The following is a 22,507-nucleotide window of genomic DNA, read 5'->3' as shown; positions in this document are numbered from 1 at the left end:
CAATGCTCAGTTTATTTGTGTATAAACAAGAAACTCTAGAGTATTAATCAGCATCCTTTACGTTTATAACAATTGGCGACGGTGATTAAAACGGATCTACGCTTACATATTCAGTTAAAGTGAATTTTGTAACAAGAAAATGGATGATCTGAAAACCTTGTTGCAACAGCAAAATTCTCTTATCGAATTATTAGTCAAAAATATGTCAATATCCTCAAGAACAAATGTGTCTAATTCCACTATGACTCCGGGTTCTATTGCAAATTCAATAACTGAATTTAGATTTGATCCAGAAAGTGGAGTTACTTTTGAGGAGTGGTTTAGACGCCATGAGGATTTCTTTATTAATGAATGTAAAGAGTGGGACGAAAGTTCAAAATTGAGATTATTATTAAGAAAGCTCGGAGTGTCCGAACATGAAAAATTCTGTAATTTTATCCTCCCAAAGAAGCCAACCGACATAACGTTCAAAGAAACAGTTGAGTGCCTGACACGTATATTTGGAGAACGGTCATCAATTTTTCACACTAGATACCAGTGTCTTCAACTTGTAAAGAAAGTACAGGACGACTATGTAACGTATGCAAGCATCGTGAACCGGGAATGTGAGCGGTTCTGTTTACAAGAAATGTCCTCAGATCAGTTCAAATGCCTTATTTTTGTTTGTGGATTACAATCTTCAGCAGATGCAGATATTAGAACACGGATTCTAGCGAGAATCGAACAAGATCCTAATATCAGTCTACAATCAGTATCTGAAGAGTGTCAAAGAATGGTTAATTTGAAGCATGACACGAATCTCGTAGAAAGGAACAGTGAACACGGGGGAGTTAATGCCTTACGTAAATCTTTTAATGGAAATAAAGATTCGAACTCCCAGCAAATCCCAAACCAAGTGAAACCTAAAACGTCATGTTGGCGATGTGGTAAGTGTCATTCTGCCAATGTTTGCTACTTTAAAAACCAAGTATGCTTTCAGTGTGGTAAATATGGTCATGCTTAAGTATGTTGTAAAAGTAGGCAAAAAAATGCTGACCGTGAGCATAAGTTCCGTAAAGGAAATAAGATGCAGACTTCAAAAGAAATACCACATAACCGCAAGTTAGAGGAAGATTGCGTGGTTGCTTCTATATCACTTGAACCGGAAATAAAAAGAGTGTTCTGTGATGCTATCAGAATCCTACCAGTAACGACAGAAGCAGTTAAAGAAGCCACGGCTAGTGATCCTCTACTTAAAAGAATAAAAGAAGCTGTTTTAAAGGGTTGGAAAGAGAATAAAGCTGATCGAGAGTTTCACCAATTCTTCCTGAGACGTGAGTCTATATCGATTTTTGATAATTGTTTAATGTATGGCGATCGTGTTGTTAGCTCTAAATCTCTTCAGTTTCTTGTGCTTAGACAGTTTCACATTGGTCATCCGGGAATGAACAGAATGAAGGCAATTATGCGTAGTTATATCTATTGGCCATTCATGGATAAGGCTGTGGAAGAATACGTAGTGAGATGTCGGCGATGTGCCGAAGTCGCAAAAGATTCCCCGAAAGTAGAATCCCAGCCATGGCCAGAAACGACAAAGCCTTGGGTCCGACTACACGTTGATTATGCTGGACCAATAAGTGGACAATATTTTTTGGTGGTGGTAGATTTGTACTCAAAATGGCCTGAAATTTATGCTGTACGAAGACCATCTACGTCTGAAACACTGCTACATCTGAGACAACTGTTTGGTAGGTTTGGTACACCTAATGTTTTGGTTTCAGATAACGGAACGCAGTTCACGTCGTTAGAGTTTGCGGAGTTCTGTAAACGAAATGGAATCGAACACATTAGAACTCCACCGTATCACCCTAAGTCGAACGGGCAGGCAGAGAAATTTGTTGATATTCTTAAACGAGCTCTCTTAAAGATGGGAGAAGGCAACGTAGAAGAGGCTCAGCAACAGTTTCTCATTTCTTATAGAGTTACACCGAGTTCAAACTGTCAAGACGGGAAATCACCAGCCGAAATAATGTTTGGCCGACCGATTAGAACATTTTTTGATGTTTTGGACCCGAAAGACAGATTAAGTGGACTACAAAAAAATAAGAAAGGGAATTGCCCGAAAATTCGAGAATTCAAAGTAGGTGATTTAGTTTATGCACGCGATTTCCGGCCTGGCAAGCCAAAATGGACATTTGGGTTTATAAAAAAACGACGCGGTACAGTATTGTATGAAGTGATGGTCGAAAATACACTAATTATTAGACATGTAAATCAACTGCGAGATAGAAAATGTGTTTATGAGTCATCTAAACCCAAACCACTACCAACGGAAGTATTATGTGATACATTTGATATTCCACCACCACCACCACCACAAGTTGAAATGGAAAAAAATGATCTAGAATCAGAAGTTAGACGAAGGTCATTCAGGAAACGGAAACAAACGAAATTTTTTCAAATAGACCCTAAAGTGAAATCATACGATCAAACTTCGCGAGGGAGGTGATGTGTGGGCGAGAATGACAGTGATTGGTTGTCTTGATGAGTCAGACATTAGATAGGACGACAGGTGTTATGTGTTATATATATTCCCCTATCCTTATTATGTATTAACTGTTCCTTGTTGATGGACACTTATTGATTGACTGTTCCTTGTGTCGGATTTTGGTGTGGAAATATATTGACGTTATAGTCAGGTTAATCTCGTGTTCTTGATCTGAGTTGTGTTGAAGTCCTGTAGAATAGACACTGGGTGGGAATCTAGTGTAGATATTCGTCTAAGATAAATTAACGTCCCACATACGTGTAAAAAGTGAAAGGACTGTTATAACCAGAAACTCTAGAGTTATAATCAGCATCCTTTACGTTTATAACAATTTGAAATTATTAAATTAAACCTTAGTAATGACAATTACAAACTGAAACGAGATTTAATGGAATAAGCTTGATGTACATTCAAGAAAAGTAAAATTTTTGAGTTTATAGTGATGGTGTGTGAATATTTACACGCAAAATATATATTGACCATGTGATCATAAGCCCGAACAAACGACTTGTGTGACTTATGGTAGTCCTTTCTTTCAAATTTATGTTTTCACAAATTATAAATCCTAAGAAAGGTATTTGTAATTAAATTAACCTTTACATTTTTAAACGAATAACAATCCTATACTTAAAGATATTATGTTAAATGAATTAATATACAGATTAATGGTTTTGGATTGATGATAAATATAATTTTTAGTGTATATAACTAAAAGAATAAATATACCTGATCTGATACGACAATGTGGATAAGGTGCATCATGCATAATAGATTTCAATGTGTATACAATATGCAGCAATGATGAACACTGAAGAAAGATAAATATGCAAAATAGTTATTTATATATGAGGAAGAAATCTCACATGAATTATTACTCTCTATTAAAAATTCGGTTAAATGTATAAAGTTTTAAAATGATGCTTGAATAGCAAACATGTATGAGATTAGCTTCTCTGCATCTAAATGTAAAATGTTGCTTTAGGAATCGTCTGCGTCAACTCCTGAACTAGTGATAGAGGGTGAAACCAATGGAGTGTATCGACCATCTCACTTACCTTGGAAGTCTCACTAGATCCGGTGATTTGATGTCTGAAGAAATCTCAGTAACGAACTAGCAAGCTCGGTTAGTCTTTGTCAACTTACATCAGCTGTAAATTAGGCGGGATTTCCATTTGGCAGCCAAAGGACATGTAACTGCGCAGCAACCCTTTTTGTGTTGACTTATGGCTGCATAACATGGCCTTTAAAAGCAGAAGACAAATGTAGGCTACATGTTTTTGATGATAGATATATCCTAAGCACTGCTTGAGTTTCGTGGAACTATCGATTGAGCGACATTGAAGTTAGACATATAATACTCGGCATTGGTAGCAAATATGTTGATGAGCTTACGAGTCTTTAACAACTGCAGCGGTTAGATGTGATTCGTATGCATAACCACTTACCCTGTTAGATATTCTCTAGTGTAGGAGTAGATTAAAAGAAGTTAATCACCACGTATTATAGAAATATTTATTGCTTATATAAAAATATTTCAAGAAACTAAGGCAGTCTAATGACTATAATCGACCTCAGATGTGTTGTTCCGATGAATGTAATATAGGTTGCTTTTAACATTATAAATGTTAAGCAACTGACAGTAACCTACCATAATAAAATGAATTTAATATATTGTGATTAAATATTGTCCTTATTCTTTTCAAATCAAGAAAGGGAAATAAGTATACAAAAAGAATAAATGACTGAAATGAGAATAAATAATACATCTAGATAATGAGGACTTTCAGTTTACAAATATTTCCTTTTACGTAGTTCCATATAGCTTAAAGCAAATAATACTAACATGAAACTATGTTTCTTCTGCAAAAGTTTAGTCATAAACCAATATTATTGATAACAAACTCATTAGTTAATTAAATGAAAGTAAATTTAAGATGTTAGAGCTAATCTATAGACTATTTACATCCAGATGATACAGGAAGAACTGTTAATTTACAATATATCTCACATATTTCCCGTCAAACTATATTTTAGACGAAATAATGCGATAAGAGCTGTTAACCGTTTTGACTACACCTTCGCTTAACCACACTGGGAGGTGCTCACGAGCCCGAGTATACAAATTCCTAGAACATCTACAGACAAATAGGTGGTGTCGCGATGGGTTCACCCCTAGGTCCCACATTGGCTGATATTTTTCACACGAAACTAGAAAACGGCCCACTGACACAACAGATTGGAAAGTTTTCACTTTACTGCCGATATATGGACGACACGTTCATCCTATGTAACGACTATACTGACTTAATGGAGACACTTCAGCTATTCAATACAGCTCATCCGTCTATAAAATTCACATGTGAGGAGGAAAGTGGAGGTAGAATAGCTTTTCTAGATGTTCTACTTACAAGGAGAAAAGACGGTTTATTAAGGAGAAACATAAACAGGAAAACATCGTGGACGGGTCAGTATACAAACTTTCCTAGTTTTGTTCCTCTACAGTACAAAAGGAACCTGATTAAGACATTACACTATAGAATCAAGACCATATGCTCTCGAGATACGGTCGAAGATGAAACAAAAGCATTACACACAAATCTGAGAGAAAACGAATACCCAGAGAAATTTATAAATAGAAACATAGCTAGTGAAAGAGAGCATAAAGAATGTTTAACTGTGAATAAAAAGCCTCTGTATATACATCTAGAGTTCAGAGGCGACGCACCTAGTGAAATGTTATGACCGAAGCTACGAAGATCAATCCAAAGGGCTTTTAATGCAGGTAAACTACAACTAATGTTTTCCACACGCCCAATGATCACGCCGATGTTGAAAGATAAATTGCATAGACTAGCCACTTCTTTCTGTATCTATCAATTCAACTGCTCCTGTGGGGCAAGTTATATAGGCAGATGTTCTAGGAATTTGTATACTCGGGCTCGTGAGCACCTCCCAGTGTGGTTAAGCAAAGGTGTAGTCAAAATGTAATAAGAAACAATTTGAAAATAACGTAAGAAAATATTCATAGATAATAAACAGAAGTTTTAGTAATAAATAAATCAGTTGAACTAGACTGAATAGTTTTACCTGATCTCTATATTTTTCAACTTCTTCTATAAATTTTGAACCAATACAACCGTAAATTTCAATAAGCATGCATTGAATAACTTTTGCAGTTTCCTGTAAAATTTCCATACGAATAGATTGATAACTTTTAATTTTTATCGATTTTGTTACACCAGAAGAATCAGGAAGAAATGGCTCCAACAAAGGGAGGATTAAACCCCAATCAATTTTATTTACTGAAATTATTAAAATAAGAACAACATGGGAAAGTGTATAATTCTATTATTACTTTGATATTAGATGATACCAGGAAGAAAAGAAATCCTGCTTAACTCGTTAGCAAGGCGTACCTCTCAGGAGGATTCGAACTCAATTCGTTCAGTTTCAAAGTTGATCAGACGACTTAAAAAACGACTGATCTCCTGGAGGACCGACATAGTCACACTACCCAGACCCAGGGTTTCCATCAACTAACCTTAAAACATGGAACATACGATGTTGAATCACAGACTAGCAAACACACTGAAATTTGATCGACAGAATATTATGACTAAGGCAAACATAACATTGATCGCTACGAAGTAGTTAATCTGTGTATTCTAGTACATTGAATTTTAAAGTTTTGTAAATATTTTGATTTATTTTGATAGTAATTTTCATTATGAATTGACACATCAGATGAAAAAGCTAGGGAACATCAGACAAATATATTTCGTTCTTTTTTGTTAACAACGTACAACCACAAACAAACCACATGGATACAGACATTGCCGATTTCACAAATCAGGATAGCACTAGACTATTACCACTAGTTAAAAGACAATTTGCTTATGAAACTCTACACATATATGTACTAAAACTCAGCTTGTAAAGGAACAGGGATATAGCTGATAAATCAGTCAGAACCTATTTATATCTTTTCACAAGATTTTGAATATAAATACATCTTGTAGTTGATAAGTTGGTTAATTTATCTGCAAATGTTTAGTAAATCAAGCAAGATATATGGTTTTTTACAAGATGGAAGATAATATCCTGTTTGCAATAAATGTAAAATTTAAGCTCACTAATCCTTGTTAAAATTAAGACCTGAACAATATTAAGTATTAACTCGAAGACTATGATCTAGAGGTTATGCAAATGATTTCGGTCAACAACAAAATCATTTTAAAATTAAGAGTTGATAAAATAGGTAGTGTATATTGAAACTTATTTATAGCAGACAATTATTACAAATCAAATAAGCAACAGCAAGTAAGTTACTTACTATAATTTCTGATTTCGGAACTTCGACAAGAAAGTTGAGCAAGTGAAAGAGATGCAACTTTGGTGAAAGAAATCGACTTCATATCTAAAGAGAAAGGTTCATCCATAGGGTGTATAGGATCAGAGGGATGACTATCCTGACTTTCAGGTTTGGTCTGATGGCATGATATATCACAACCAAAACAACAAATATGAACCAGACGTAAAAGAACACTGACAGAGAAAAAAAAGTAAAGTACTAAAGTAACATAAAACTTATTTATTTTATATAATTCATATCACAAAAAAATGTTTTATAATTAGATTATATAAATGTGTTAAAAAATGGACAGATTACTTTTAACTATAGTGATAAAATAAAGGAAATCGTAGACAACACTTTTACAATGAATGGTTCACTAGGCTTGAGTTTTGTCTGATAAGCACTTTTCAAAAATAATTCAACCAAGAGACAACTTATCGATTTTTATGAAATTTCATCAATCCTAAGTATAAGTTTGACGCAAAGGCATTTGACAGTTTAAACTCAGGTTGACATAGTATTTGGCAGCAGATAAGGATGATTTACATCGGTTTAGACGATAAAAAAAAAAAGAAAAGTCTCTCGTAAAAAAACTAACCTCAATCCAATAGAAGGGTCAACAGCAGTATAGATATATCGAACCAATATCATTACGGTTATAATACGAGGATTCGTTAACATTGAAGGAGAGTTACGGTTTAGTTGTAATCGTTCAGCAAGTTGTATTAGACTACCCAATAAATATTTTAAATTGTCAGCCTTAACCTCACGAAATAAGAAAGGCCGCGTAAAAATCTAATCAATGAGAATAATTAAATAAAAGTTGACGATTAAAAAAGATGAAAAATTTGGAAACGTACCGAATATCAGCCAGAAGTTCAAAAAAGTAACAATAAAACAGAGAACCTTTTTTAAAGGGAAGAACCTCATAAAACAAGTACTTTCTATCTTCAATAAACTGATTTGTAAATTTATACCAAAGAGTCCTTGCTCGCTTAATAGCCGATATATTTTTCACCCGACCATATTGAATCAGTCATTTTTGTGCCTGTCTATATGGGGAATTGGCTGCTTTTTACGAGTTCATCAAGTTAACTGTGAGCTTTAGCCAATGATTATTTATTATAGAGCCATTTACCAAACATGTATGAATATATAAATATTTTTAGGAAGTCAAGATAGTTTGTTGACTTTAAGCAACCTTGGGTATGCTATCTGGGTCAATCTAACATGATGTTTATGATTTATAAAGCTGAACGATAGCAAGAATCAACCACGCAAATGGATTGTGAAGCTATAAAATAATGGTTGAGCAATAACTATGTAAATTATTAACAAACGCTTCGTTATAGCAACTACATTTTAGGGTAATTTCATAACAAATATTTACGATGGAAGTGAAATGTAATAATGATAAAGTGTACAAATAGTATACAAGAGAGAAATTTCTAGAAATAACTTACACATATTAATTCATCTCCTAGACATTGCATGAAAATTGCTTGACCCGCGTTAGATTCACTTCTGTATAAACGATTACAAAGTAACGTCAATTGAGTGATAATCTGGGGCATAAAGGGTGGAAGCAGATCACATGTTCGAGGATCTAAATTCGCATGACAGAAATAAAAAAAACAATCACTTTTAAAGAATGCAAACTATAGTTGTACTAACCTAGTTATTATACACTTTTAGCATAACATTGCAACTAGAGGGGGGTACTTATTCAACTTAGAACTAAACTTTTCAAGAACTTTAGTACTAAATTCTTGAATCCTAACTGATTGAATAACTAAGGACAATTCTGACCAAGTACGACTGAACTACGTTAATGGGATAAAAAAGGTTACCCATTTAAAAATAATCGAAATGAACGTTAAAATAAAGATTAATTGCATTGACCAGTTTTTCATCTAGATATGATATAATTTATGAAGTTCAGTAAACTAATCTAATGAAAATAATGAGTATTTTACAATTCAATTTCGCTGGACAAGCAAAAGAATAGATAACTAACTAGGTATTCGTAGTAAAATGGTTTAAATGAATGAGTGAAAATGATAAACTTTGGAAGCTGGTCTTAAAATCGGTATTTACAACTTTAACGTGTATTTATGAGATATGTATTTTTGCCTAATTGTAAGTCTCCAACTGACTCGTTAGAAAGACTGCAATTGAGATTTTGTAAAATGTCCTAGTTAGACAGTTATTTTAATTTCTTATCTATGACGCGTTGCGGTCTTGTAATTCATGTAATATAACCTTGTGAGTTTTTGAGCTAGATGAACAAAAGTCACATAGGACGTTTTGTTGGGGAGATCCAAAGTGCTCGAAAAAGTCAAGAGGGGCCCTGGAAACGTTGGGAAACATTTTAGTCAATCAGCGTCAGATAGGAGCGTCTTAGAAACACCTGAAAAGTAAAGCCACACGTCACATTCCTGATTGGATGATTACCCATCCTGTTAATATGCTTAGTATGGTTCAAGAACCTTTCAGAAGCTTAAAACCATCTGAAATACTATAAATATCCCAGATTTTCTGTACATAAACTATACTTAGAGTAAAGCGTTTTTTCACACTTCGTGCCTTTTCTCTCATATTTAAGTTGTCATGTTGATTTAGTCTGAGGTTATTAGAAGAGCTTAGGAAACCAATTCAAGCGTTTAGTTGGAAGACTTATCAGTTTTATTTACGTATTTCGATGAAGTTTGGCGACAGGGACTCTGGGCGCGTTAATCGGCATAAGCATATGAAGTAGCTTTGTTGGGTCATCTGTATTATTGATATAAGCATAGTAATCCAAGGTCATATCAAAACCCATTAGTTCGATTGCTACACTTATATCAACCTAATGAAAGCCATCATTGTAGATGACCAAAAATAAAATAATAGTCAGTGTCATACTAGGAAGAAAGGGCAGTTCAGTGCTTCCAGGTTTTCGATGGTGATCTGACTTAGATAGGTTCATGATTTCAGTGAAAATAATATTAAGATAAGAGTAAACAGAATATAAAATAAAATTTGCCTTGAATTAATACTTCTAAGTCGATAAGAGCTCCATGGACGATGTTATTAAAACCTGATCGGTCATCTTCATTTTCATCAGTGTGGACCTGGTGGCAATTTTCAGTTGACGGTGCACGATTCTCATCTTGGACTTCGTCATCAGATACAAATCCTCCTAACTGATCAACTAAACAAGATAAAGCTGCGGTAAGTTGACTTGAAGCTGCTATTCTGTCTGATTCACTTAAAGATGGATTATCACGTGCAGTAATTAACGGTAATAAAAGAGAAGGAGCAGCAGGAGACAAGTGAAGAGGTGGTGGGCTTCTAGGTCGTTTAGTACTAAAACATACATTCAAGATGATAATGACAACAATAATAACAAACCAAATATGAAATTAACAAACAATGATTATGTTTTTCAAAGAGAATAAGAAATGATAGCTGAAAATAATCAGTTAGCAAGTAAACTTTATTCATAAATCCTAAGTTGAATTTGATTGCAAGTAAATACTGGCCATATTAATGATGAAAAAATCCTAAGAAGTGAAAATGATAGAGCTTATCATCAAAGTTTAGTACACCATAAAATGGTACGAAGTTTAAAGCAGCCTAGAATCAACTCCAAGTTCTTATTAGTCCACTGAGATGGTAGCTTCTCGCCTAACCCAGCCGGTTCAGTCGAAAACACCAATATCATCCTCCGCTATATGAATCTTGTATTTTAGACGTACGCAGTTTATATACAAGCAAATCATACTGCATCGTACCATAAAATGGAAAATAATAATTAGACAAAATTAGGCCAAAAGTGGCTATGAGTGCGAGATACTGCAACTAATAAATTGGGAATAACTTAAAAATAGTATATGGTATAATGGTAGTTAATAGATCAAACGAAAGCTTATAGTAATAATGATTATATATATATATATATATATATATATATATATATATATATATAACAGTCCGTAAATAGATCCTAGGAGTTACTATTCACTTATTCCTCGTCCGGATATAACAATCCTCACATAAGACAATAGATAAACATGAAGATGGTTTCAGGAACTACTACCTAACATACTGTAAATGAAACTAAGGACGCGTGACCAATAATCGAAAATTCAAGTTGCTAAAAGTCTTGTGGTAGCAGGCTTGAAAAGTTTACCTAGACGATCAATAAATTAAAGTGTCAGTGTTTTTTTGTCTTAGAGCAGCAGAAGCTGATATATCCGTTTTTTGTCTAAGGCGGTTTGCTACTATTCAATCACAGTATCATTCAAAATCAGATATTAGTTAAATGCAAAAATAAGGGATAATGGCAAGTTTGAAAATAGAGAATAAGTTATTTATTCAGAAAAATCAATGACAAATAAAAGCTTCAGGAATTCAAGAGAAAAATGTTAAGTGTACTACTTTGTAGGCATTTACATGACATTAATTCAGAGCAGACAAAGAAAAGTATAAGTTGCTTAAACTGATAGAAATCTTATATTTTGAATGCTCAGTAGCAGTCCGTAAGAAGCCATAAAATTATTATTAGCCAATGACATATGCTTTTATTTATTTATTTAAATATAATTCGGAATTGAGAAGTGAATAAATTAAACTGATCAGTGAGTAGTAGCCAATGTCATGTTTGCCTAGTCCGTAGTAGTGATTGAATTCTACTGATCAAGTAGCAACAAATCTAGGTAAAGGGTTTCTTAGTGACCACGTCTAAACAAACACCTAACATTAGTGATTCCATCAATTAATTACAAATATTTCATTTCCTTTTTCGAAATAACTATTTGAGTTCTGAGTTTAGAACTTATGGTATGCTATAGTCTGACAGATTAAATGCATAATTTGCATGTATTAGTATCCTTAAGAGATTTGATGATTGTATAAACAGGTTGTAATTATTCGTCTTGAACAAACAAGTGAAAAAGTAAACATGCACAGTTTACAATCAAATGGATAAAACCGGTTGTTTACCATGGTAACTGTAAGATAATTCTGAAAACTAACACAAACTAAAGCAAAAATAATTGCACTACAATAGTAGAGAGAACCAAAAGAATGTATATTAAGAAGGCTCAGTTAATTAAAATAGCCCAATGAGTCATTGAATAAAAATAAAAAGGAATTTTCTTTATTTTTATTTAAAGCTCAATTAGTTTCCATCAAAAACTCACCGACAATACTCTCCTGTATAAGGTGCAGTTATTACTGAAGTATCTCTTGTTATACAAAATTCAAATGGTGTTTTCATAGAAAGTTCATCAAAGTTATTTGACACAGTTAAAGTTGGATCAGTATTAGATGATGACAGATATTGTTCAATTAACTTTTTATCATTCTCTGGAAGCTAAAAAAAATTCAGCATATGGTATAGTTATTGATAAATGCATTAGAAGATAGCTCAAAACAACTACCTTGTTGTAACATTCTTCATGGTAAGACGCATTGAAAAAAAAAATGATCAGGAAACTGACAGTCTATTAGTATATGATATAATTAAAAAACTGAGAGTCGGTCAATTAGGTATTAAGCCTCTAAAATCAAATCCATATACTTCGATTAAATAATATCTTCTCATTCATACTACTTCTTTAGTACACCTTTCCAGTTCAGACACTAACAAAATCTTTCGATAAACAGAGTCGATAGAATGATGCGTTTAGATCAAGAAATATAACCGTATACGAGCATTGATAGGTATGCCCAATGAAGAGTAAATGTTTTACAGATACGTTCATATCCAGGCCTGAAACCACTAATAAATTTAGTCAACGCCGCAATCTGGTCACAGGATGAAAGTACTGTTAATACTAAGACAGTGTCACGCAGGTTGCTTAGATACCCACTGGATAGAATCTTCGGTGAGTAACCCAGTAAGCTAGTTTGAGTCCCATAAAAAGATAGAGACGATGAATAGCACATGCCGATATTAACCAGTAGTCAGATAAATGTTCAAGTACTATTTTATTTACCAATTGCATGAAGACTGATGATAATACCTGGCTGCTCAAAAATAGGTGTAGGTGAGGAAGTAGGTTCACACTTGTGACCCAATATGTAGCAGTCGCATAATTTTGTACATTAGAACATACCAATGCCTATCATTATATTCTAACATGCGAAATGTAAGTAAAACAATAAATTTCGCATTCCAAGATGATGAAACTTAGGCGCTATACAAAAATCATTGCCGACAATTGCATACTAAAATTTTTACAAAACTTACATTTCCAATATGCTGCCAAAATAAAGATCCTAAAAATTTATAGGCTACACACAAACAATTTAATGCAGACTTCTTCACTCCAGAATCAGAGTCAGCAAGTTGCTGTGCAATAAGTTTTAAGTGAAGTTCTGAAGTAAATCCTCTTGGATCACCGGAGCGCGGTATAAGACTAAGTAATTCATCAAGGCAAACTGAAAGAAAAGTAATACAGACAATCTAATGAAATAGAATCGGAATAAAGTGTAGAAAAATTCCATGAGTCACTAAAATCAAAACAAAATAATACCATATCAACTACGCCATAAACATTATGATGGTAAAATATAATAAACCATTATAAGTACGGATAGGTAATTCGAGAGACAATCAATAATCCACAGTAAATTTTACCATCTAGAAGTGGACCAGAAACTAGTTCTTCCAGTTATCTTGTAGCTAAGAATAGAAGGGTAGGCTATTGAGACAGGAATAAATCTCACTAAATTGATTAGGTTATTTAAGATAGGCTTATATTACGATATCCATGGATAATCAAACGTTGAAATAAAAACTGGGAGTTGGACGTAATCCCATCTGACTGTTCGCAATCACCGATCGTCCCAATATGTAAGAAGGGGCCAAAATCATCCTGTGATAACCATAGAGGGATTAGTTTGACTAATATAGCATCTAAAACACTAGCCTCAATAATTATCGGACACCTAGCAAAGACACATGAACTCCAAACACGAGAAAATCAGGTTGGCTTCACACCTGGTCGCGACTGCATCGACCATATATTCACCATTTGTCAGGTTCTAGAACACAGACATGCTTACCGGCGTCCAACAGCGGCAATTTTTCTTGACTAAAAACAGCCTGACTCTGTAGACCGGGAGGTTCTGTGGCAGTGTCTATCATTGAAAGATGTAACTCAGAAGTAAATAAACCTTGTGAATGCTCTTCGTTCGAACGCTACCAGTTGAGTGAGAGCTTATGGCGAACTGTCATCTGATTTTGCAACCTCAATTGGTGTCCGACCAGGCTGTCCACTATTTCCAATTTTTTTCAACTTTATTATAGACCTACTGCTGAAAATAACACTCTCGTCGACTGAATTTTCAGGAATTGATCTCCTATCAAGAGGTTCATTTACTGATCTGTTTGGTGAAGACGCTGATAAACTGCTGAGTCTTTTGGTAGAAAGTTTTTGCTCCAGGACTGGCCTGCGTCAACACCTGAACTAAGGATAGGGAGTGAAGTAGTCGAACGCGTCGACAACTTCACTTACCTTCGAAGTCTGATCAGCCCTAATGAATTGGTGTCTGACGAAATCTCAGCACGGATTCAGAAAGCTCGTTCGGCTCTTGCCAACTTACGTCACCTATGGCGAATGCGAGATATCCGTCTATCACTTAAGCGACGAGTATACTGTTCAGCAGTTCGTTCTGTTCTACTTTACGGCTGCGAAACATGGCCGTTAAGAGTAGAAGATACTCGTAATCTATTAGTATTTGACCATAGATGTCTCATAAATATTGCTCACATCTGCTGGGATCACCAGGTAAGTAATAGTGAGGTTAGACACATGGTATTAGGGAATAATGGTAAATCAGTTGATGAGGTTGTAAATTTTCATCGACTGAGATGGTTAGGCCACGTGTTACGTATGCCTGAACACCGATTATCATGATGTGCATTGCTGATTAGTATTGGAGGCGGTTGTAAGAGAGTTAGGGACAGCCAAACTAAAACATGACATCAGTTCTTGAAGTTAATGACTTCTGGTCTTAGCCATGTTGCTGAATGCAGACTACTTGGTTGGAGTCTGCGTGACCAATGGTTGGAGACTCTGTGTGACATGGCTCATAATCGATCACAATGGAGTAGGTGTATACACCTTTTGTCTTTCCTTAAACTGTGAGATTAAAATTGCTTTATGCTTTTCTTGCTACCAACTAATTCTTTCTTCTTGTATTATATCCTTATACGCAACCTCTCTTTTATATATTACTACCATTGAAGTAATTACTTCTATAAATTTGGTGTTCATCTTGTTATGCTAATGAGGTGTGGCAAGTTGGACCGATGCATAAAAGTGTGTGGTCCTCTGTTGTAGCTGACTAACTGGCTTCAAAAGGAACATATTGTTACACAGTTTCATACTATTTTAGAATAATATGATGAATAAGTAAAATAATCACTGAGAAAGATAAAACAAAACAAAAAAACATAACTTACTCTGACGCATTCTTGCAGTACTACATTGATGCATATATTTAACAAGCATGTCCATCAACAAACTAGGGGGATAAACTTGACGTATAAGATGTATTGAATCAGATGCAGAACGATAAATAACCGAATCTTTATATACAGTTAATGATTGAAGTTGACAATTTAATAATGGGATAAGAATAATATTTACTTCTTGTTCACTTAACCTCAAATCATTTTGAGCAAATAACGAAATTACAGCAGTCAAATACTCGAAGGCTACATGATACATACAAAGAAAATTCATAATGATGAGTATTCTTTAGAGTATATTAGTTAGTAAATAAATTTCAAAATCACACTATCTGTAATATTATGAATATATAAAAGAATATATCTAAAAAACTTACGCGGTGAATAAATGTCTTGACATTACCGTCAACAGAATTACAAAAGAAATTTGTGGTTGAATGAGCTTGGATCCTTATGCCTATAATAGTGTTCCAATGACACGCGAACCTACCGGTGGATACAAACAGTACAACACTACACACTACAATACTGAGTTATGACAGATATCATTTAAAAAATGTGCACGTATGATAATAACCATGAACCCCATGGTTAATGCTATGTTTGAAGAGATTACGAGATCACCTAAAAATTGGCGAACGGAACGAAGGATTAGTGATACAACGACAAGACAGCCAAACTATTTCAATGCGTTTGAGTCCCTTTAACTAGAGGGAGAAGTCCAGGTTCAGATGGGGGAAAGTATATTCAACAAGCAGCCAGAAACACAAACAACAACAAGCATACAGCTCAAGCTGTGTGGGCTACTTATATCCATACAAGTAGTATATATCGATGGTCGGGCATTGAATGTATTTCAGTAGATCGATAAGGAGAGAACGGGAACGGGACGCAATTGGTATGAAAATGCATGAACAATAATAATCGGAGACTATGGACAGATATTTGCAAAAGGAATTGTCAAGATTGAGACAATTGACTGATAGTTTGCAAATTAACTGTTTACTGTATGGATGTCAGATTTTAGTGAGATAGTCTGTAATTTTCGTGTCAAATACACTCAACTGTCCTCACCCGTGTTCTGTTCACTACAGTAACAGTTCGAACCACCATAATTAATAAGGAATTTGATACTTATTAGTAAGAATGCACAAGCAAATAATCTTCGAAATTATGGTGAGAAACTGTAACCTACAGAATGAGTCAATCAAGTAAGGAAGAGGCATAGATTTTCATGGATGATAACCCTCTGTAAAACGAAACCTTTGAAGTCAGAAAATAGTAATAATAAAAATCTAATGAATTAGCTGAGTTTTACTATGTTTGGCTTGAAAGCACAAGATTAAGATATTAGTTGACAATACATAAACAGTGTGTACACTATGTAACAAATTCCAAATCGTGATTTTGTTGCTACGAGTTTCCAGAAGCACGAAGGAGCCTCCAGAGGCCCTAAAGGAGTCGAAAAGTTTCCACCCAATCAGAATCTGGTGGAGCTTTCTAGAATATTAACGTGGCATGCTATGATTGAACGGTAGCATATCTTACCTCCTTGAGGATTGGTTGAAGTATAATGATGTTATAACCAATGCTAATAACTATACACATGTTTTTCTGAGCGTTTTTGATTCTTACCCAATAATCACTGCTCCTGTTTCTTCTGTCTTTTGATTTGCGACTGTGGTGTTCTACACGTTCGAGTACCGTTAGTTATAGATCATATTCTACGTTAATCAACTAGAGTACGTAACAGATCTGATAACTATTTAGTTTCAAATAGTTCACGGAATGATTGACTATACTTTCTAGTGACAAAGATCCTCCTTAACACATAATTAAAGTAGATCACATAAAACAGAAAATCCTTCAAAGAACAGTTTAAAAATATTAACAAATAAGTGTAAACATTCAATGTTAAAAACCATTTAAGTAAATATCTAGCGAAGAGCGAGCACAACTACTCATGGTATGAAAATCAAGCATATAAAACTGACTCACCACGAGCTAAAACAGCTTTACAATTATGATATTCAGATTGTTGGAAATCACCTTTCAGCCAATATCCGAAACAATATTCTTCAATCCATATTAAAATTAAGTCAAAATGAGCATATGTGACGATTAGAGGTGATGGTATCGCATTAGTATCTTTTCTATGTAATGAAGAAATTAGTCTATCAAGTGCTTCCAGATGACCTTCATAAGATGTGGAGAATAACTGTTTCTTTAGACTAGGATGAATATGTGATTCATCAAATAGATATTGCAGCTTATCTTTATTGATATTTTGATGCTAACGAGACAAACAAAAATAATTTTGTACAAGATGAAAATATACCAGCAATAACTACGAGATATTCAGTCCAAATTATTTTTGCTAAACTGAACTTAACAAAACGAGGTTGATCAAAATTCTACAAAGTCATTGAACTCAGATGGTAACCAAAGTTAGTGTAAACCTTTTAGGGTCTACAGAACGTAGGCTGTCAAACGATGAAAAAAGATTAGACACTATGATTGCTAACGAATAGTCATATTTTCTCCACACATAACTAAAATATTACCATAGTATGAAAGTCATAGGCGTATCGTAAAATTTCGAACCACGGAAATTTCAAAATAATGGCACTACCATTTGTATTTTTATAATGCTCATATTATCGTCTATAAATTACAGTTAATTAATTATATACCTGTCATTCAGTTTTGTACTACAAATGACCCAGTTATTGACAGATAATGATTTCCTATTGATGGTGCGTTGTAGTCTTATAAATGATGTATATTATCATGTATTTTTGAGTCATGATAAAAGGCGGTAAATTAGTTTATTTGCTTTCTCGTGTCCTGATTGAGTAGACTGGAGACACAGAGAGATTGTGTGGGTCAATTAGTATCAGTATACTAATTGAGTACCAGTATTTTTGGCGAAAGCCGATTCATCACTATTGGATTCAATAAGTTAGTGATCTTAGGTTGAATTTACAACAAAACTGAGCTATGATTACGCTTATCTGTACAAAAGCATCTAATCACTAAACGTAACGAATTTCCCTACTAACGAAAAATTCAGTAGATATACTAAACTGACCTTTTTCAAATTTCCCAAGCGTATTTCTTTAGTTTGTAACAAACCTGTTTCATCATTAGACTCAACAAAGAAAATAGTATCAGAAATATCGGAATTAGTCACATAAGTTGTTTTGCTGGCACCATTACAATGCACATTTTCTAACTGCAAGGGTTGTCTTGTTACCGCTTCAATGAAACCTTTCCTGCATAAAGAAAATTAAAAAGTAAATGAGACCACAAATGATTACTCTCGATTATGTCGGAAACTTTCTACACATGATAATCTCTTCAGCAATCCCTAAAAACAAAGCAAAAATTAAGTTGACGGTATCTATAAACAAACAACGATACCACACATCATTGTAAAGGATTCATGATGGCTTTTAATAGTTTGAAAACAATAATTAATGGTTTTTCCTACATTGTACGTGGTATTTTTGGGAAACTTTCCGTTAGATAAAAGTTGAAATTATCCTGATAAATGAATTTAATAGAAACTGTATGATCATTCCTTTAAGGAAAACGAAATAACAGCATGAATGCCATGGCAAAAAGCAACAGCGATCATAGTTGAGATAACCTAACATCAGTGTAATTCATTTGTGAACTATACATAAAAACTTTTGATACTGTCATGTTGTCTAATTATCAATAGTTTGGTAGCCTACTAATTTGAAGTTCAGCTCCCTAGATAACTATTCATAACTTTGCATCAGAGGTACCTAATAGACTGTGATCGAATCAAGGTTAAGGAAGTTATGTGAAACGGCATGAAATAGAGATGCCTAGTGCTTTAGTTAGTCCATCTTCAATTAGTAACATCATAAATTCTAATTCTCTACAAATAACTAATGTACAGATGGGTTGTGTCATATATCATGATTTACAGTCTAGTTTTACGAATCTATGCCTAGTTGGACTGTGACCAGCAGCGAGATTCATGACAAGCATTTCGCCTCACTTGGGACTTATCAGTTGGAAGAAACTATTCTTCTGTTGATACTTACAATGAGATTTGAACCTAGTACCTAATCAATTGAAGTCATTAATACCGATGATGAGGAAATATGAACTTAGACAGGTGACTATACTTAGTTATTGAGTTATACATTATGTTCTTTAAAGCCTACCTATTAATGTCGTTTTACCTCATGTTTTTCAATCTTTAATGGTTAAATAAATTATTGATTCAGGCACGGTTGTCCATTTTTAATCTATTTTTTTCCGGTAAAATTTAAACAGAAAGAAAAACAACTGGGACCATGTTACAATAATCAAAGGGTCGATTATGTTGATTAGACAGAGAAAATGAGCAAAAAAAACTTGAGTGAATGAAAATAAGAATTAATTACAAACTTTTCTTTATTAAATATGTACAAATGACTAAACAAACATAACATTGGCCACAGCTCAGTGATCTATTAATCGTAAATATCTCAATCCCGCAAGAGGTCACTCGCGGAATAATTCAACATGTCAGATTTTGAAACTAGGTAACCCGAGTTTGAATCTACCAAGAAGCATCAGTTCACTGAAGATGCCAAGTAAGCCTTACTGAAAGGTAACGAATAGCGCGAAACCTAGATTTAGGATCTTCTGCCAACTACATCCAACCACCAAATATCACAACATATTATACATGATATTGAGTTATTAAAATTACTGAAAGCATTATAACTTTATTAATTGCATTTGATTGCCACTAAGAAACCAGACAAAAATGCGCTGATCACCAATCAGAAGTTAATCAATTGTATATGGACAGCTACATGGTTGTTTTAGGCATTACTTTGGGTAAGTGTCTCTAGATAATATGATGTAATGAGGACTAAGAAGCCAAAAAAGCAGTAAACACTTCTAACTGAATTTAGTTTGAATCTCCCTGATCAACAACAATAATTGGTTATTAAAATATCTTAATAACTGTGATAGCTGTATTTAAAAACAATAAAAGTCAGTAATAAACATATTCTCAAAATGTAGAATATTACTTAACGGGTTCACCAAGTCTAATAGCTACTTTTCATTTGAGGAACATTGTGTATTCATATACGGTATTGTTATTAAAATTTGACGGAATTAATAGCCAGAATATTTTTTTTACTAATCTGAAACTACCCATGCAATAAATATGTATACGATGTCAGTAAAAACGATGGATGCGTAAACAACCTACTTGTATGGTACTGAACTTCGTTCTGCAACTGGACTTTCATCTGAGTCAGAAAATTCCAAAACACCTTCGGCATTAGTAAGTCTTTGTGATGGTGAAATTGACCCTATCAGAGCTGTCATTCTTCTTTCTCTAATCGACCATGCTTCAATAGCAGCTGGTGTTAAAGTTTGTAGTAATCCAGAGAATGTTGAATTGTTGTTTTTAGTATCCGAAAGTGGGACAGAATATTTTTCATCAATATTTGCAAACTCTGCTTCCAAACGTTGTAATATTGCTGGCTTTTCAGAAGAGAAAAATGAACGAATATTGACAGTCGAATGTAAACAAGCATGAAGTGCACCAGCTAATTCAATTGCTGAACTACGCACAATAGGTGAGGAAGATCCAAGTCCAAATTTTACAATTTCTATAAGTAGTAGGTGATCAAAACTGAAAACAAATATGCAGCCATGATGTGATATTTAAATGTTACTGATTTACAAAAGAATTTCCGTGATGAGAAATAAATTAGTTATCTCACCATTTTAAGTAAATAGGAAAAGTCCTGCTGCTATTACACAATAAATAAATGAGTCGTCATGTCATAACCAAAATCTAATTATCACAAATTTGTCGCTAGACTAATATGCAATCCAGTGAGGGATCACACAACCCATCAAAACAAAAGAGTTCTGATAGTCAACCGCATGACTTGTTATCGAGATATCAGAACAACTAAAGAAAAAATGAAGGACGAACAAGTTTATTTGTAACTCAAATAGTAAAGATCACCAACGTATTATAAAAATCTTAGCTTAAACTAAGTTGATCGTTGAAAAAATTATATGTTTACATATTAGGAGGAGCTTACGATCTCTTGACTTATGCAGTTTTAATTTTTATACTTTTGAAGTGGCAAACAATACGCTAAACGATAACGATAAACTAAATGGGAAATTCAAGCATTTGAAAAAATCTAGATATGATGAACTAAGATTAAAATATCACAAAGTCAACATATATTAGAAAATGAACATTAAATGTTTTTGGTACGATCTCAAACAGTTTTAGTAGATTACGAAGATCAAAGACTGTACGGAAAACTAACATAGAGGAGGTAGAAAACCCTGATTCCAAAAGAATGGTGCACATGAGCTCCAGGATAGTGAGAGAACAAATGTTGTACGAACCTATTCTTGGTCACCGGCTACCATGGTACCCCATCTCCTAAAGTTGCTCCACTGCCTCGTGGATTAAACATCTGGGTCGAAGAATCGGGAAGTGGCCCCTCAGGAAAACCACCTGTTTCGGTCTGAGCACCCGGACAGTATCACAGACCAAATAAAAATTGAATGATAACTACTTTGTGTGGTGCATATATATTTTGGTGCCCTTTTGTACCAATATTTAAGCGTTTAAATAAATAAATAATAATGACTGTAATATACGCTTTAGAAGAAAGTGTGTAGTCTCTTTAAAACAGATGTATATTGACATTGGAAGCAGAACATGTTTATCAACTACAAAACTAGTTATTTGTGAACAGCTAAAAAACTTTTAATGGTAAAAGTATTCACTCACTTGGAATCTAACGATCTTATGGACGAAGATAACCACTTTATCAGTGAAGAATGAATTGTAGGAGAAATTTGTTTCTTTAAACCTGTATTAATGCACTCAACAGTTTTTGGAAAACCTATAACATTTATTACATCTCGAAGAGTTTGTTCAACTAAAGGACCAGATTTAGAATCTGCAATAGTAGCAAATAACTGATCACAAAGAGATGCTATTAAAGTCGTAGTAATCCAATTTTGAGATTTGTTTTGTGATAATAGTTTCGACAAGATATTTAGGACTTCACAACGGACCTGAAACGTAAAATAAACGATGGTTAAACCTATATAGTTAGACAACAAAAGTACTCTACTG

General features: G+C 34.0%; 1 protein-coding gene across 1 annotated transcript in view; it reads right to left on the bottom strand.

Moving 5' to 3' along the window:
- Positions 1 to 2,961: 2,961 nt before the first annotated feature.
- Smp_176010 (hypothetical protein) overlaps positions 2,962 to 22,507 on the bottom strand; it is a gene marked incomplete at both ends in the record, with an annotated part of 28,312 nt that continues 8,766 nt past the window's right edge. Inside the window, 14 exons of the mRNA XM_018792878.1 lie at positions 2,962 to 3,092; positions 3,254 to 3,335; positions 5,615 to 5,829; positions 6,861 to 7,072; positions 7,480 to 7,676; positions 8,345 to 8,487; positions 9,961 to 10,229; positions 12,068 to 12,240; positions 13,120 to 13,310; positions 15,340 to 15,594; positions 17,347 to 17,641; positions 18,440 to 18,623; positions 20,597 to 21,025; positions 22,157 to 22,446. Coding sequence (XP_018644031.1) covers positions 2,962 to 3,092; positions 3,254 to 3,335; positions 5,615 to 5,829; positions 6,861 to 7,072; positions 7,480 to 7,676; positions 8,345 to 8,487; positions 9,961 to 10,229; positions 12,068 to 12,240; positions 13,120 to 13,310; positions 15,340 to 15,594; positions 17,347 to 17,641; positions 18,440 to 18,623; positions 20,597 to 21,025; positions 22,157 to 22,446 — 3,066 coding nt within the window. The remainder of the gene's footprint in view (positions 3,093 to 3,253; positions 3,336 to 5,614; positions 5,830 to 6,860; positions 7,073 to 7,479; positions 7,677 to 8,344; positions 8,488 to 9,960; positions 10,230 to 12,067; positions 12,241 to 13,119; positions 13,311 to 15,339; positions 15,595 to 17,346; positions 17,642 to 18,439; positions 18,624 to 20,596; positions 21,026 to 22,156; positions 22,447 to 22,507) is intronic.

The sequence above is a fragment of the Schistosoma mansoni genome (assembly GCF_000237925.1).
Source record: "Schistosoma mansoni, WGS project CABG00000000 data, chromosome 1 unplaced supercontig 0153, strain Puerto Rico, whole genome shotgun sequence".
Classification (NCBI taxonomy): domain Eukaryota; kingdom Metazoa; phylum Platyhelminthes; class Trematoda; order Strigeidida; family Schistosomatidae; genus Schistosoma; species Schistosoma mansoni.
This window is presented reverse-complemented; position numbering and strand designations above follow the sequence as displayed.